The 17,347-nt window shown below is 47.0% G+C and overlaps 1 protein-coding gene across 1 annotated transcript in view; it reads right to left on the reverse strand.

Moving 5' to 3' along the window:
• Positions 1 to 16,572, reverse strand: part of LOC118922051 (death-associated protein kinase 1-like) — a 79,366-nt gene extending 62,794 nt beyond the window's left edge. The window contains 2 exon segments of the mRNA XM_057499400.1: positions 1,074 to 1,295; positions 16,391 to 16,572. Coding sequence (XP_057355383.1) covers positions 1,074 to 1,295; positions 16,391 to 16,572 — 404 coding nt within the window.
• Positions 16,573 to 17,347: the final 775 nt, after the last annotated feature.

The following is a 17,347-nucleotide window of genomic DNA, read 5'->3' on the forward strand; positions in this document are numbered from 1 at the left end:
GAAGGTTGTTGCTCAAACCCATAAAGGAATGTGCCCAAATTCCAGTGACAGACAAGAAGCTGTGGGTGCCTCCCGACTTGATTGCAAAGCCCAGGGCACCTGCAGTATGGGGCCCCAGGGGCTGGGCTGGGCCTGCCCAAAACCTCTCTTCACTTTCAGCTCCTCTGGTCTCAAAAAGCATCTCTTAGTCCCAACAGATCTGCAAACATGGGGAGATATTAGGCTGGCACAAGGACAAATCTGAATTCTAGAGGCTTCCAGGAAATGGGTGGGGCTTATCAGCATCAAGAACCACCAAGAGTGGTTTGTCACCAGGCTTCAGAAGCTCCATCGTTCCCTCTACCCTCAGGACAATGTCTCCCTCCACCCAAACAGCCCAGAGACATACCCTGCCAAGCTCTTACAAAGCTTCCTCTCTTCCCTCACTGGGCTGTGGTGCTGGACTTGGTCAGGAGTGGGGCACTTGGGCAGGGGCCAGGGCCAGGGAGACACATCAGAGGACAACATGCTACACTCAGGTTCCCATCATAATGTCTGAGGGGCAAGATGTGTTGGAGAAAATAGGCAAAAAACTTTAAAAATAAGTCTTATAATCACCTCTGAGTGATTCTGGTTCGATTTTACCCTATTGCATAAATAGTGTTGAGGATTCCAACAGTTAAATATTGGGGTGGGGGGAGTATAAAGACACAGGGGAAGGGAACAGAAGGAGAAAACAGAGGAAGGCAGAGGAGCATTATGACAGGAGAGAGGACATGTAACGCTTAACATAAAACTCAGAAAGCAGATGACCTCATGACAAATGCAGAAGAGCCCCAAGTTTTGGGGACCTGCTTGCAATCAGGTGGGACTGCAGTCATGGAAGCTGCTCTGCGGGATTATTCTAGACAACTGCAGCTAGGCCCCAGGGCAGGCAGCACACTCGTGGCAAAGCAGAAGCCATCCCAACATGGCTGCAGGGTAGGCCACTGTGCTGTCCTGCTGCAAGGAAGCCCTGGGCTGGCCTCAACCCTCCCTCAGCCCTCGCCCCTGCCTGCCCCTGGCCAGGCCACAGCCACGCAGACAGCACTCACAGTTCTAAAACCAGGATGACATCTGTCTTGTTCTCGTAGACCTCATGCAGGGTGATGACACTGGGGTGCTGGATCTCCTTCAGGATGCTGACCTCCCGCTCGATGTCTTCGTGGCTCACGCCCCGCCGGCTGGATTTTGTCCGCCTTTCCTTGATAAATTTGGCAGCATACTGTAGACCAGTGCTTTTCTCATGGCATTTCTTCACGACTGCAAACTGCCCACTGAAGGCAGAAGACAGAAGAAGGCCCCGGTCACTTAAGACATTCTTTATTGTTCACTAAAAAAAGCAGGATTTGCGCGAGGCTGTAGCATGAGGGAACAACAGCATCGTGAATAGGCAAAATCCCAACTGCAGGAAATTAACAAATTAAGTAGGACTATTTCTTATGACATTTCAGTTTCATTAAGCCTGTTTCTGTATAAACAAAATTTCAAGGAAGGAAAATTCTTTTCTTGAGGTACAATTTATTGGATGGGCAATAATGCTTCCATTTCTGTGCTCCTCTCCTTCCCTCCCATTTCAGATCTGGGACAGCAGGAAGAAGCTCCCTCATCTGACCTCTTTCTGACGAGCTCTTTTCCTACGTGTCTAGGAGAACAAGGGATTGGGAAAGGGAACTGGTAGAAAAATATACCTGCCTTCAGTGACAGATTTCTAGCACCAATATATATCAATTGGGATATTCAGAACAAAAAAAATGTGTACAGTTGACCCCTGAACAACATGGGCTTGAACTGTGTGGGTATACTTGTTATATACAGATTTTTTTCAACAAACATACTAGAAAATTTTTTGGAGATTTGCAACAATTTGAAAACAAAAAGGCCTTTCTCTAGCTTACTTTATTATAAGAATACAGTACATAATACATATACAAAATATGTATTGGTCAACTATTTATGTTATTAGCAAGGCTTCTGGTCAATAGTTGGTTACCAGTAGTTAAAGTTTTAGGGAAATCAAAAGTTATATATGGTTTCTGACTGTACAGGAGGTCAGCACCCCACACTGTTCAAGGGTCAGTTGTATTTTGTTCACACTTCAGGAACTGATAAGCCATATATGTTGGTTGCTTCTCTAGCACCACCTCCTTTTCCTCTTTTTCCAATTAATAGCTATCCCTGTGGTTCTGGGGAAGCTGACTCCACTCCCAGATAGGTAATGATCATGTGAGCTAGGCTAAGCCAATCAGGGCGCTGTATTTCTGGGCTTCGGAGATAGGCGCATGACCTAAGTAAGACCTTTCTGAGAAGCAGAGACAAAAGACTTTTTCTGAGGCTCTTTTCTCTTCTGGATGTGAATATGACCCCAAAAGCTACTGCCAGCCATCTTGGGACCAGAGAAGAGCCATTCTTGGTTTGATGCCAACTTTTGTAGAGGCAGAGCCAGCCAAAGGCAAGAAACCAGGTTTGTGCTAACGCTGTGGGGTGGCTGATCAACCCTAGCCTGAGGCCATCTCCCTGTGGATTTCTAGGCAATGTAAGCCAGAAAACTACCTTTACAGCTAAAGTTAGTTTGATTTTGGTTTTCTGTTTCTCGCAGAGGAAAAGCATCTTACACATCCAAAGTTGTAGCATATAACCAGAGCCTCCTACTCATCTGTAACATAAAATAATAACAGAACGTAACACAAAATAAGGTGGAATAATACAGTGGAAAGATCATCCTTTTATTTTATGCTGGCATCCTCGCTTCTTCCCCAGCGCCCAGGGGAACTATCCACCTATCACAGGATCTGTACTTTTCAAGGCACCTGCTGGAGATCTGCTCAGTAGAGAATTATCAGAGTTATTTTTAGCTAGCTTTATTCTCCTCAAGTGGACAAAAAAGAGAGAGAGAAAATCAATTAATAGTAATATTTTGATGTTAAAGAATGGATACTTTAAAATGTAAATTTAGCATTGGAGGTCAGTGAAAAAAAAACACATAGTGGAGGATTATTTTTATAACAATGTCAAATTTTTTGCATGACAGATTATGAATCACCTTTTCCCCCAAATCACACTGGAATGTTAACCCTGACAGCCCATAAATTCACTAACTTAGAGAGTCCTGGGACCTGTTATGACTTTATTACACTTTCTGACTTTTTGAGGAGTAAAGTACTGAGCTTTTTCTCTGGGGGGGGCGGGGATGGGCAGCAGAGATGGGGCTTATGGAGAAAAGAAGAAAAACAGCCTGAACACACAGCAAAACTAGTGAATGCTCTACAGAGTCCAGTGAAGTGGTGCTACTATCCCCATCTTTCCTCAAAGACAGTGTTATATCCCCACTGAGCGCTCTCAAGGGGCCCAGGACACAGAGGGGGCACTGCACTGGCCCAACCTGGGACCTCCACCCACAAGCAACCCATGCTTCCAGAGCCCAGCCTGGGCACGCCTCTCACACAGTCACAGGGACTTGTCTCAAGGGCTGTAAAGACTCTAGGCCAGCTCAAGGCAGACTCAGTGGTTTGGATTGCATCTTTAAAAAAACAAAACAAGACCAAAGGCCCAAAATTATATTTGATCATGAGAGCCATGAAGAATTTAAATACAAGCCTAAATTCAAAGACCATCCCCAATTGCGTTTTCACTGCCAAATGTTCCATGTTGACCTTTCCCGCTTTTAATTTTGGGCAGATAGGAGCACCCAAGCCCACTCACCCCAGTGGCTTGTTAAGGAGACACTGAACACCCCGTGTGCAACAGGATCCAAGCTGGCCTGTCAGCCAGGTTTGCAGAGGAGCATTTGGAGCCTAACCCCTTCACCAGACGATCAATCCCTCACTCGTACTTCTGGGTCACACATGGGGACAGTGGTGGCAAAGGAGGAGTTAAGGGACCAGCAGGTAGGAAAGGCCCCTGTCCAGGAGAAGATACAATTTTAATGGTGCATGGCGGCTAACCTTGGCTGCAGACAGTCAGAGAGGTGTAGAATGATTTTGAGGCCGACTTTCCAGACCCATCTCAATACTGTCTCTTTAAGGACACCTTTCCTTATTTATCTCCACCTGCCCACCACCTGGCCACAGCCGCCTTGTCCGCAGGTACTCTCTCCTGCACCTGTGAGTCCACAGAGCCCCCAGGTTTTCACCTGTCCCTTGCCTACTTCTATCCCCCTGAGACTATGATTCCTTGAGGACAGAGGGCTGCAGGCAAATCTTTCTGTCCCTGGAGGAACTGGGTGATGCTCCTCTGGGAGCCCACAAGCAAGGCTTATATGCTGCCCTTAAATTCTGAATCTAGAATCCCCAAGACCAGAGGTTTAAACTGAAGATGCTTCACTGTAATTCAACTGAGCTGAGTGGGGCTAGGAGCACAGACTGCCTGTGTTTGTCTGGGTTCCCCTGCCTACTGGCTGTGTACTGTGGACTCATGTACTACTTAACCACTCTGTGCCTCGATTTCCTTATCTGTAAAGTGGGTCTAATAGCAGCGCCTACCTTGAACTGTGTTTTGGGATGACAGGGAAGGATTAAATAAGCTAAAACATGAAAAGTGGTTAGAACAGCACCTGGCAGTAGGAAGTCTTCAATAACTGTTATCTTTTACTAGTCTTTGACAACTGGAGTTACAGTCATTAGCTTAGAGTTCCTTAATCTCAAAGCACTGCAGTATTATCCCAGAATACCTCTCATAACTATTAGAGGGAAAAGAACCCTCAGGAAAACCACACTTTATGGGTAAAGTGTGTAAAACTACTGCCGAATCCAGTGGCTGCTTTAACCTTCAAACATGTCATCTGCATCCCTTCCCCAAGCAGGGTGAGTGATACCGGTCCCCACTGCTTCCTTCAACACCTGGGAAACTGAGTCATAGCCCAGTCAAAGGGCAGGCAGGGAACCCCGGAGAGGCCCCAGGGCCTTGATGTGCCCTACGTAACTGTGGGGAACTTTCCCAGCAGAATCTCCCAGGCAGCCAGCAAACTGAGGACTGCCTCCTCAGAGAAGGAATTTTCTCAGCACAGCAATCTGCTTTGTGAGGCCTAATTTAAGTTGCACTGCTGGTTAATTGATGCTTGATCTTTTCCTTCCTGGGCAGCTGGCCTCAGCCCCCAGCTCCCTCAAGCCTACTGTGGGGGCAGTTCTTCTCCTCCAGTCTTCTCCCTACCTACCAACAACTGAAAAACCAATTTGTTTGGGTTTTGGAGGCCAGGGCTTCTACATCCTGGGCTCCCAGAGCAACAACCGGATTCAGCTTCCAGGGTGAGCTCTGAGCAGGGAGGAAAGTAAATGCACACAGACAGGCAAGACTACTGCAGCCCCCTCCTGTTAGAAACCCACACTCACATGGGAGCTGCAGCCATGGTCAGTAGATGGGGAGTGTGTAGCTTCTTTACTGGGAGGAAGAAACCTACCCTATATTAGGACATTTACAGTAACGAAACAGAGCACACTTGTGACCCTCCCTTTTGCGGCTTCCATACTTGCACATTCACCTACTCACTCCAATTTATTTATAACCTTAGTTACAGTTACCGCTTGCACATTTCTGAGGACACTTGCGGATTTAAGTGGCCCAATGTGCATGTCCCGGCGCTGAGGTCTATCCAGGTGAAGTCTGCCTTCTTGTTCCAGCTCATCCAGTAAACAGTGTCCTTTTAGTGGTCTGTTTAGTGCCTTGTTTTTTGCTTTCTGTGCTTTTTGTTGATGGTATCACTATTTAAAATGGCCCCATGCATGACATCCAGTGTCCATAAGTACAGAGGCCATGATATGCCTTAGAGAGAAAACATGTGTATTACACAAGCTTTGTTGGGCATGAGTGATAGTCCTGTTGGTCACAAGTTCAATGTTAATGAATCAAAAATGTACACTAACTGAGGTGCCTTTAAACAAAAACACATAAAACAAGATTACCCAGCGATCGATCTGTTGACAAAAATGTTACAACCGGAGGCTCAAAAACCTAACCCTGTATTTTCTCTAGGATGAATGGTTCAGTACTCTCTGATTCAGTGTTTGCAGTGAATTTATAGAACATAACTACCACGAATAATCACCATAATTGTTTTTTTTAGATGCGCTAACATTCTGATATCTAATAACTGACAACAGTTTGTTGCACTAGGTACAGGCAGCCAAATGCATTTTGAGATAAAATCTTTCAATTAAATGTAATAAACATTTATTACCTACTAGCGGGGTCAGAAACGAACAAAGATCATGAGACACATCCTTGCTTAAAGAGTTTTGTACTAAAAAAATTTTGAGTCAAAAATAATCACAAGTTTCATTAAAAAGAGAAAAACTTTGGCTGAAAGGGATCAAAGCTTCATAGGGAACAACCTGCCATCCAATTTCTTTGTCCAGCTTACTAATACATCTAATTTGATCACTACCTTTGCAGTCACTCAAAAGCCATAACCAGGATTCTATACAGGAGATTTTATACATATTACTTTATTAATTATCACAATTTCAGGACAGTCACATCATCGCCTCATATATCAATGAGAAAACCAAGCTTCAGAAAGATTTTTAAAAATTGCCCCAAATCATCAGCAAGTTGCATAACTGATAAGTAAATCCAAACCCCAGCATACCTGCCTCCAAAGCTCTACTCACTGAACCCCACTCCTGTACTGGGCTCGGGCCCATTTTGTTTGAAATACCAGCCACCTGCCTGTGAACTTACAGTCGGACTAGAACATCATTCTAGAAAAGAGCTTTGGAAGGTGGAGGCAAGGAGAGGAGGCCTGTGGTTAAACACATTTGGGCAATGTTGCTTTCCCCTTGCCACTGACAATTCAGCAAGTGTCTTAATTAATTAAAACCGTTGTTTTAACATGCTCTGAAGTGCTCTGCAATAAAACGTCAGCCACCCTTGTGTGTGTGCTTCATAAGCACCACCCTAACAATTAGAGAATCATAGAAGATTTTCAAGGTCAGCACACCAGGATGACATGCACACATTTGTGAAGCGTTTGTGTTTGCAGGTCTCACACCTTTCAACAGTGCATTAAAAATAAACCTGCTGACCTTTGCCTAACACAGTCAGGTTTTCTTTTCAAATTCATTTATTTGTGGGAGCTACGTTCACTTGAGGGGAGATGCGTTGGACATACAAGGTCACAGATGCTGCCCTCAGACTGGAAGAAGAGCAATCTGGCTGAACACGATAGTTTGTTCTGCCTTATGGGATAAAACCTAACTTAGGGTCTAACATTTTCATTGCTGACCTTCATCTAGATACCACAATAGAACAAGTTCTCTCACCCGGATTCAAAAAAGTGACTAGATGGCATACAATTTTTTTTTTTACTTTAAATGTTTCTACCCAGCACATAGGACAGTTAAAAATTATTTATATAACTATTTGTTACTGTGAATTCCCAACATTAACACTGAAAAAAGATCTGGCTTGAATCAACCAGCTGATAAGCTCCATCTCTTCCCTCCTCCCAAGTCTTCCCAATAAGGTTTCAAATTAACACAAAGTAAGTTTAACTTTTGAATTCATATATCAACCCCTGGCACAACTTTATGGGCCAACCACTCTTGAAGAGCTGCCTTGAAAGATGGGTAGCAGCTTGAATCCTGCTAGAATTCTGGGATTACAGGTCTTAAATGAGAGGTGAGGTCATAGTAATGAACTTCCAGGATGAGTTAACATCTGGTAGTAATTCATACGTATGGCAGCGGAAAAGACGCCCAAGGGTTTACAGACTGAAGGTAAAGACAAGCACGGACCACCACCATGTGGGAGGGGCACTAAAAGGATGTGACCACTCCAGGGGATGGGGTGGGCTCCGGAGACCCAGGCGGTGTCTTGAAGGCTGAGTACCAGCCAGAGGTGAAGCAGGCATGTGTGTGGAGGGCCAGCATAAACTGAGGCAAGGAGGCCATGAGAGAACCTGCGTAGTATTCCTGAGAAGAGGGAGTGGTGGGGAAGTGTGAGGACAGCCCTACAGACAGGCTCTGCCCAGGAAGGAGCAATGCCAGCCCCAACTCCGCCAATGCCACGGGAAAGCAGGGACCTCTCTGAGCCTCAGTTACCCCTCTGTGCAAGGACAATGACAACATGAAATGGGGCCATGTGTGTGAGTGTACGCTGGGTTCTCTAAGTGCATCAGCACAAGTAGAGGGTAAAATGAACAAGCTATCTCACTTCATACTTTACAACAAAGCCAGATGGTAGGATTTCAGCAGCTGAAAAGCAGCACCAAATATCTTTCTCAGCATTTTTCTACCCAACAACTTTGAAATCTAAGTGTTAGGTTACAGCATTTTTTTCTCCCATTAGGGCTCAACAAAGTTCATTTTATTTTGGATGCAGACCTATTCCATTTGTCCCCATTGGTCCCCAAAGGACCTTGTGGCTTTGCTTGGATTTTGGAGTTTTACCTTGTGGGTAGATGATGAGAAGCAGACTGCGCTTTTCAAAGACAGCTCCAGTCCCGTCTTCCATGTCATATGCTATTCTGCAGTGTGACCGTGCCTGTCCCGGCATGAGAGGCTCTTATCCAATCTCCTGGAATCCTGGAATCAAGCCTTACTTGACCAAGAGAATGTGGCAGACGTGATTCTGGGGCTTCTGTCTGGGTTTCTTGGAATGCACGTTCTTGGGAGCTTCCTCCTGGAACCCAGCCACCCTGCTGGGGGAAGCCCAGGCCACATGAAGAGGCTGTGTGAAGATGCTCCCATGCACTACTCCTGCTGAGCTGACAGCAGCTTTAAAAGGTGGTTGGGTGAGTGGCCACTGGATACCTGGTCCATCAGAGCTTCAGACGGCTCCAGCCCCAGCCAACATCTTAGTGCAACCGCATGAAAGACCCAAAGCAGGAACACTCAGAAGCATGAGGGATCATAATTGTTGTTTTTAAACTACCAAGTTTGGGGCGGTTTATTTGGGGCAATGGACAGGTGGAGCAGCACTGAGACATTCTGGATGGTGGGCTTGACTGATGACCTGGGAAGCTGAGGGGGGAAAGGATTCCACACAGGGGATGAGGGCCAGCAGGTGACCAGGCCACGGACCAGCCTCATGGCAGAGAATGGGAAGGAGCAGGAGTGCCCAGCCATCCTGAGCCAGCCCACCCAGGCTCATGGAGTCCTCCTGTGACATCAGCACATGTGGCTGGCTCACTTTTCAGGTGCTTTGCCCCTCATCTTGGCAGATCCCATCTCTCCAGGAAAGAGCTGCACCATTTAGGAGGGTCCTCTGTGCCAGAAGCACAATCAATAACACACCCCAAGGACTCTGGCTGAAATGCCTTCACAGATTTCTGGCTGAGCCATGCTTATTGCTCACCTCTAATTTACCCTTTCCCATCTTTGTGATGAACCAGGTCTCAACCCTGAGAAATACACAAAGCCAAATGCTCCAGGAAGACCCAGGAAACATACTTCTACTGAATCTTCACACTGACTGGTCCAAATGCCCAGGGCATTCCCACAGTGACTCTGCTGTTAGGGGAGGTCAGGTGAAGAGAAGCAATTTGTCCTTGCTCCATGGAAACCTCTCCTCCCATCCTGACTCACTAGCCCCAAGGACTTCAGCAGATGAGAAAGGCTATCCCTGTATGGATCTGGGTACATCCGACCAAGTTCAATCCCCTGGCATGTTTCGGTGGCACACAACACTCAGAACTGCTTTCCTCCTGCTCTTTGAGAAGCCACTCACGACAGGAAGACAAAGCATTTTTTACAGAAAAGCAAAGCTGGTGATTTACTATGATTATTATTAAGAACAAAACAACCCTCCAAAAATTACTTTGAACTGCTACCAGGGTTCAGTCAAATGGCACATGATGTGGAGAACAAGGGCTTCCCCCACTAATGAGAAAGTGGTGCCAACTGCCAAGGTCTCAGCAGGGCGAGGCAGTTCACCAAGGACACAAACAGCAACATGTCCCTGGGAACTAGAATGCACATGAGTTAAGAATGAGAAGCAGAATGCGAGGTGCTGCCTAAGGGTGGCTGGGAGACATGGGAGTAACACGCTGGGCGGAGGCAGCCCCGTGGGGACAGCATCCTCCTGGAGGACAGGGCCACACAGACAAGGCTGCGCCTAGGAGAAGAGAGCGAAACCCAGGTGCCAAGACCAGGGGCGGGCAAGGATCTGGCTCCCACACAAGTGTGGTGCTGCCAGTGGGTCAAAGAAACCAAATACATGGAGTATCGGGTAGCTTGGGCAGCCTCCTTATAATTAAGAAATTAGCAAACCAGAGCAGGCGAGGACTCAGAAATAAGGAAGATTAGAACGATAGCAGTGGGTCCTTGGCTCGCTGCACTTGTCCTGACGGTACCTCTTAGAGGGCAAAGGTCTGAGATCTATCTGGAAGAGCATTTCCCAAATGAAGAGATGCTGCTTGGAGAAAGGGTTTCATAGCTAAGCAAGTTTAGGGAACAGTGAGGAAACAGTCACAACAGGTCTCTGTACGTAGGACTCTGCCCTTTCTCAGAGGGGGTCTAGCATTCAATGTTTCAGAGGGTGGAGGTCTGTTGTTAACCACACAATCCTTTGGTTCTGGCTCTTTGGTTTTTGTCATGAGGCATTTTGAAGCCAGATTTTTAGGAAAGTTTGCTTTTGATCTTCTCTCCCTGTTCAATGGTCAGCTTCTTGAGAGCTGGGACTAGACTCTGAATGCAGTACTTCCTTTTAATTTTCAACACAGAGCTGCCCTGTGAGGCTATTTCCTAAGATAGGATGTAGTCACAGTACCCCCTTCTCTGGGCCTGGGTGGAGCTGGGCACAGCTGGGGAGGAAGAGTCAGACCTTTTTTGGGGGGTGTCTGGACGGTTAGAAGGACGAGGACCAACTGCATCAGGTCTGGAAGAGGAAGCAGCCCACTGCCTCCTCTGGCCGCTGGTCTATGCTGCTTGAGGAGGCAGGATAATTTCACTCCTGACAGAAGCCCGGTACCATTGGAGACTAGTTTTTCTTTTCTTTCAAATGGTCTGTTGGGTTGGTGTGTTTGGTGCCAATGGAGAGCAGGCAGAGCATCACCACTCCTGTTGCCTGACTGCGAGCCCTCGCTGCTACCTTGTGCCAAGTGAGGGTGGTGGTGGGAAGGAGCCCGGGTCCCATGGAACCCTTGGAGCGAGTCCTGAGGCCTCCCTGGTACTTGATGCACACAAACTTGGAGGTGACGCCACTATCTTGCTCTGAGGAAGTTCCTTTGGTTTCTGTCACTCGGTGCCATACCTCATTCTTGCCTGATCCAGATATGGCCTGTGAGTGGGGATTTCCCACCCACAGGGACTGATGAGACATTGGCACGTAACAGAGTGGTGAGGGCAACGGGACAGAGGCGAGCAGAGTGAGCGAGGGTGCCGCTCCAGCTGTGGGCTTGGGGCCGTCACCCACTCTGCTCGGCGCCACCCCTGGTCCCTAACTCAGGGCAGGCGCAGAACACCTGCTTGGTGTTAATTTTTTTTTTTGGTTGGGGGTGGGGGCGGTTTAAAGCCCAAAGGGAAAGGAAGGAAGAAAAAAATGTATTGGTACTATCTAACATTTGATACTATTTAAACAGGATCCCCAGTGGACCACACACATAAATAAAAACAATACTACAGATATTTTCTCCAAATATAAAAAGTCCTACATCAGAACCAGGACCTCCCCATGAGTCCAGTTTGCTATGGAGAGACAAATGTCCTTCATCAGAAGGTGTCACGCTAGCATCGGCCTTGCCATTTAACTCACAGTGACCATGCCAGACAACCAGAGGTCGGGGCTCCCTGCCCCAGTGTTCAAGCTGCACAGGGCCCTCTGGGTGTCCAGCTGGGACTCAGAGGGGTCAGTCCCTTGCATGATCACTCCACCTTCAGCATGCTGCCCTTCGGGCCAATCCCATTATTTGCATCTCCTGACTTTGACATGTAATCCCCTTTCAGCTACTGGGCCGAAATTAACTAACTGGGCCATAGGGTACAATCTGTTCTCAATTCTGCAAGCTGCTCTCAAGGTAGAAAAACTGGAAAGGGGGGCAGGAGGTTCAGCTGACTTCATGGGAAGAGAGAAGACACACAAGGAGTTGAGCTCAAGTTCCTTATCCCACAGCCAAGAAAAGTAAAGTCAGCTTCATTCAAGGAGCTAAGATTCAAGATGGGGAAAACTAGCCAAGGTAACAAGAAAGGAAACGTTTGTCAGAGTCTGATAGGCATAGGTGATAACTGTGCATGTACTTCACTGAATTGCATAGATTAAAAGTAGCTTACAGGAACTGTGGCATGGTCCTCCCTGATATGGACTCTGCCCAGTTCTACAGCATGAGAGAGACTGCACAAAGATGTTTGAATAGTTCCCTGTTTTCCCTCTCAACTTTAGGTGGAAATACTATTAGCGTGTGTGTTTTCATGGCAGGTTTGGGACCCTCTGTCATGCTTTGTCTTTGGACAAATTCACTCCATTTCATCCTAAGAAGTCAGATTTGCATGGTGAAGAGTTTGGGCTTGAGTGACTCAGAAGAAATTCAAATATGCTCATTGGTATGTGATTTTCAGTACAGTCATGTGACTGATGTGCTTCAGAGACACCATCCACAGGCTCTGGAGACTGAATATGCTGAGGCTGAGGGTTTTCCTTCTCGGGGTGACAATTCACAGGCCCAGGTCTCAACGAGTCAGTGAGTGGTTGTCTGGCTATCAGCCCAGACAAGAAGAATCTTTTTCACAGCGTTCTTGGCCAAGCACTGTCCTATGATGTCTACAGATCTGTCACCTTGGCTCTGAATCAGATGGGGACTCACCTCACAGAGGAAGCCCAGGGTGAGGAGAAAACAGGAGGCAGACCAAGGGGGTCACTTCAGGCCAGGCAAGATGACGCTGGCAGGAAATTCACTGCTGGAGTTACCTGAAGAGACGGCCGTGCAGATAAAACTGAAAGATGACAAGTTAAAGAGAAACCAGAGCTCCCAGGAAGTCTGAGTATTCCCTTTGTGGAAGCAGAACTCCCTGGAAGCCTGCCCCATGAGCTGGCCACACCCTCATGATCCCACTGCACAAACAGAAAGCTTATGGGCAGAGGCAAGGGATGCCCAGAGACCAAACACACAGAAGATGCTACTTCTCCAAGCACGGGGGACTTCTGAGGGGCAGGTGTCCCTTCTCAGGCCTTAGGTCAAACACTGAAAAAAATGAAAAACAATTTGATTTGCATGTGTGAGGTATCAAACTGAAACCTCCCAAAGCAGGGATTGCAAATCAAAGATAAATCTTTGTGGGGTATCACTTCCTAAGAAAATGTGGAACTTGAATTCAGGAAGACTCAGAGTGACCATGCAAGGGGGCTTCAGAAGCTTTGTCTGATGGAAACATAGCCTGCTGGCAGGCACAAAGGGAGGTGCCTTGGGTGAGAGGGCCTTTGATTCTGCAGAGCTGAGTGAGGCCCCCAAACACCTCCACTGAAGTCTGCAGTCTTGCCTCTTAGATCAAAAGCCTATGCTTATTACAGTCATGTGGAACACCCAAGCCAGGCAGAGCACCTGGTGGAAAAATCCACCACGTGGTGGCAAGACTTCCAGGCAGGTAATGAGGCCCAAAGGGCATGGCCGCTGGAGCCCTAGAGCAGTGGACAATCTAACAGGAAGAAACATTCCCCATTCCCGAAGGCAGGCACACCATAAGTTATGTGGCTGCTCATTTAGCCTCCCACTCTGAGTGGGGACTTCTGGGGGTTCTAGATTCCCTCCAGAAGTGAGGGCAGCTGGACTCCAGTGTTGCAAGCTGGTGTCATGGTGACAGTGAGCTCTGAGAGGGACATGCTGGCTAAGAAGCTAGAGAAGCCCAACACAGGATTTGGAGCTTACTTCCCAGTTAACTGGCAAGTGAATGGCACACAGACAGAACCCAGTTTCCAGGGACTTCATGATTTGCTAGGCATTCATGAGAGATACATCACTAGTTACTATGTTTAGAACCATAAAGTAGTAACAGTGGAAGAATGGTTTATTGAGTTTGAATTTTAATCCATTCATAGTGCTCTACCAATATGTCAGCTTTTAAAGATTGTTTATGTAATACTGGCATATAGGATTCTTTCTGAAAATTAACACCACTATTGAGTCCCAAGAGCCTAACATGGTGCATTCAATAAAATTTTGAAAATATATGTTGATTCAATCACCTTGTAGGTTACCCTAAATCTAGATACTGACTACCTACCTATCTGCTTAAATTATTTCCACTGACCTTCTGGATGTGGAAGAACAGTTGCTCTAGTATTTAAAAATACCACAAAAGATGTCTCTGGGCAGTCCACGTACGTATATTTTTGCCCAACACTTCTGGGGTCCACTTTGTACTGGGTCTGACAGGCCCTCTGGGAGCTGTGCACCTGCCTTAGAAGCTTGTCAAGGGAACAATAAGTGTATTTTAACTTGTACATTCAGTTGAAAAGCAAAGGTATGGCACAGCCTTCACAGGGGCTATTAATACTTCAGGGAAGTCTCCTGGTCTCCTTGGGAGTTTACTTCCCACTTCACTGGCAAGTTAATGGCAAAGGTCTCTTTGGGGCTAAGTGCTTTGCATAAGCAGATGACTTAGGCCATACCTTCAGGTAACTGTGTAAATTCCGTAATTGGGGCATGAGCTAAACATTTTCTAAATAACAGTTTTCCATAACCAGTAAGCAATTTGTCATTGGCCCTTAAAAGGCCAATGCAATTTGCAAACTCCATGAGGTCGGATTTCTAAAGAATGGAAAATGGGAAACCAAGACTCATCATCTAGTATCAATACAACAGAAGAGTACTGAGATTTGACAAAGAAAAAAACAAACAAACTTAACAGAAGACCGGTAGAAAAAGGCAAAAAATGGCTGCTATAATAAACATGTAGGGAATAAAATTAACTCTTTTAAGCTTCCATTTTATGTGTGAAGCCAATGATACTCACTTATGGAAGAGCTGGGAAAACACTGGGTAAGGGGGAACTGAGGCTTAAATTTAGGAAAGAGATAAAAGATTGCACAGCTAGGCATTTAAAAGAAATTCAAATGTGCAGGTCTGAGAAAGTTAAACCTCGATATGGCAGAATCAATGTCAAATCACTGGTGGTGATCTTCCACAAACGTCAAGGAGTACACTGATGTTCAAAAGAAGAAACTGGATCCCTCTCTAAGATCAATTAGCTTGTTACTTACTAGTCCTAAGCAAAAACTGAGAATTGATTACTGATCAGATGAATTAAAAATGACAGGTGATCATTGGGCAGCACAACCAGCAAGAACTTCCCCCCTTTCCCTTGTTTGGGCTAAAGGATTCAGAAATGGGAAAATATGGAGACAAGAAATAAAATGTTTTGATTTCACCAAGGCCCATGACATAATTCTTAATGGTATTTTTGTAGATGAAATGGTGACTCACCACGTGGCAGATTATGACAGGCCATAAGGCTCTCAAGTATAGCACGGCCCTAGACAAGACATTTCCCAGTGTATCAGATAGAAGCATAGTTACCACATTTTTAAATAACTAGTCTAAGAGGAATGATTGTATTCACTGACAAAACATAGAAAGTAAGTTATCCCAACATGATGAATAATAAAATTCATAACAGAAACGAACAGAAATCCCTACAACTAGGTTCAAAGAAATTAAAGAAATTAACCTCACATGACAGGAGTTCATATAGAAAACACCTGATAATTCTAGTTGACCACAAAAGACATAAGCCAAGTCACTGTCAACACTGTGGGCAAAGCTCCAGTGTATAAAAGGGGTGCAGTATTTTTAAGGGGTGCCTGCATAAAGTTAGCATAGCCTTTTGATGACCATTATGTTCTTCACTATATTCACAGCTGCTGAAGGACAGCAATCATGACCTAACTCATTTCGCACTTCTGCCTAACAGATCATAGGTGCTCAATTAACTGCATTTCAAAGTTAAATGACTGGTCTAACGGCAAAATGTTATTACTCCCTTCAGGATCCCTTTAGCTTTTTCCAACGCCACAAGAGGAAAGGAATGAACGTCAATGATCTTTCTCAAAGGGCAAGCACCCTCCTTCCCAGTTTTTTCTCCTGTATTGTGTTGCTAATTCATCAGTCCCCTCCCAATGTAGGTTGCTCAAAGGCAAGGTCAATATCATTCACCATAGCATCTTCAGGGCTCAGAGCGGAAACTTAAAGACAAAAAAAGGTTCAAAACTTTTTAACTTAAGTGGAATATTCTCCCAAAACTAACTTTCTAATATAAAATGGACAAGAGAAAAAACTATTCCCGCTGAACAAGGGGGACATGAACAGCTTTCATTGTATGGTTGTACGGAATGATAAAGTGCATTCTCTCTGCAGCTTCTAAGTCTCTCCCTGATACGAGTTGACTGAAAACAATTACAAAGCAAGAACAAAACCTGGAAGCAAATATCACACACGCGGTTGACTGACCTTGGCCGGGTAGAGATGAGGGCGATATAATTACACTGACAGGCAGGCGAGCTGCTCCGTGGCACACCTTTAGGCACCGGAAGCGCTACGCAGGCGCGAGGCTGGGGCGGGGGAGGGGAGCGGCCTCTACCGGGCAGCCCGGCGGACACCGACGGCAGCCCGGACACGTGACCGAGCGACATATGGCACCGAGCGACCCCTTCCTAGGACCGGCGGCCGCCAACGCAGCGCCCCTCACCTTGGTTCTCCTCCTCCAGGTACCGCATCCGCAGCTCGCCTTCCGTCCTCACCTCAGGGCTGTAGCTCCTCCGCCGAGCCGCCCCCGGGGAGCGGGCACCCAGCCCCGGGCCCGCATCGCGCGTGGATTCGTCCAGGAGCCCGGCGGCCTCCACCAGGTGCCGAGCCGTACACAGCAAGCGGCCACCAAGCGGGCGCGGCTCGCCTGCAAGTGGCCAAGGCCCTAGGCGCAGTTGGCGGATCCGGTGCCACCGCCCCCACGTTGTCTGTTCACGGCGTGGGCCTGCGTCTATTGCCCCGCCCCCACCACGAGCGCGGCGCGCACACCCAGCCCCGCCCCCTGTGGCTTGAGCTCCAGGTTCCCAGGACCCGGCGACCCTTACGGCCCTTACCTGGCACGGGATCTATTGGCAGTCCAGCAAAGGCAGGAGAAAGCAGTCCTCCAAGAAAGCTGTGGAAGGGTAGGTTCTGCAAGAATCCCCAGAGGGAGGCGCCTCCCCTTACTCGCGGCTGTGGCCTGGGGTCCAGTGTTAGCAAAGCTGAACGAGAATGTGAGGTATCAGGTTGGACTGACAGTAGCACCTCTGCGTGGGACCCCGCTTTCCTCTCGTACAGAGGCGCCACGGGTTATCCACTAAAGTGGCTACGAACGTACGCGGTGCTTACTGCACGGAGTTCAACAAGAGGACAGCAGCCAGTAAAGGGTCCTCAGCCCTCCAG

This window comes from Manis pentadactyla, chromosome 3 (genome assembly GCF_030020395.1).
Source record: "Manis pentadactyla isolate mManPen7 chromosome 3, mManPen7.hap1, whole genome shotgun sequence".
Classification (NCBI taxonomy): Eukaryota; Metazoa; Chordata; class Mammalia; order Pholidota; family Manidae; genus Manis; species Manis pentadactyla.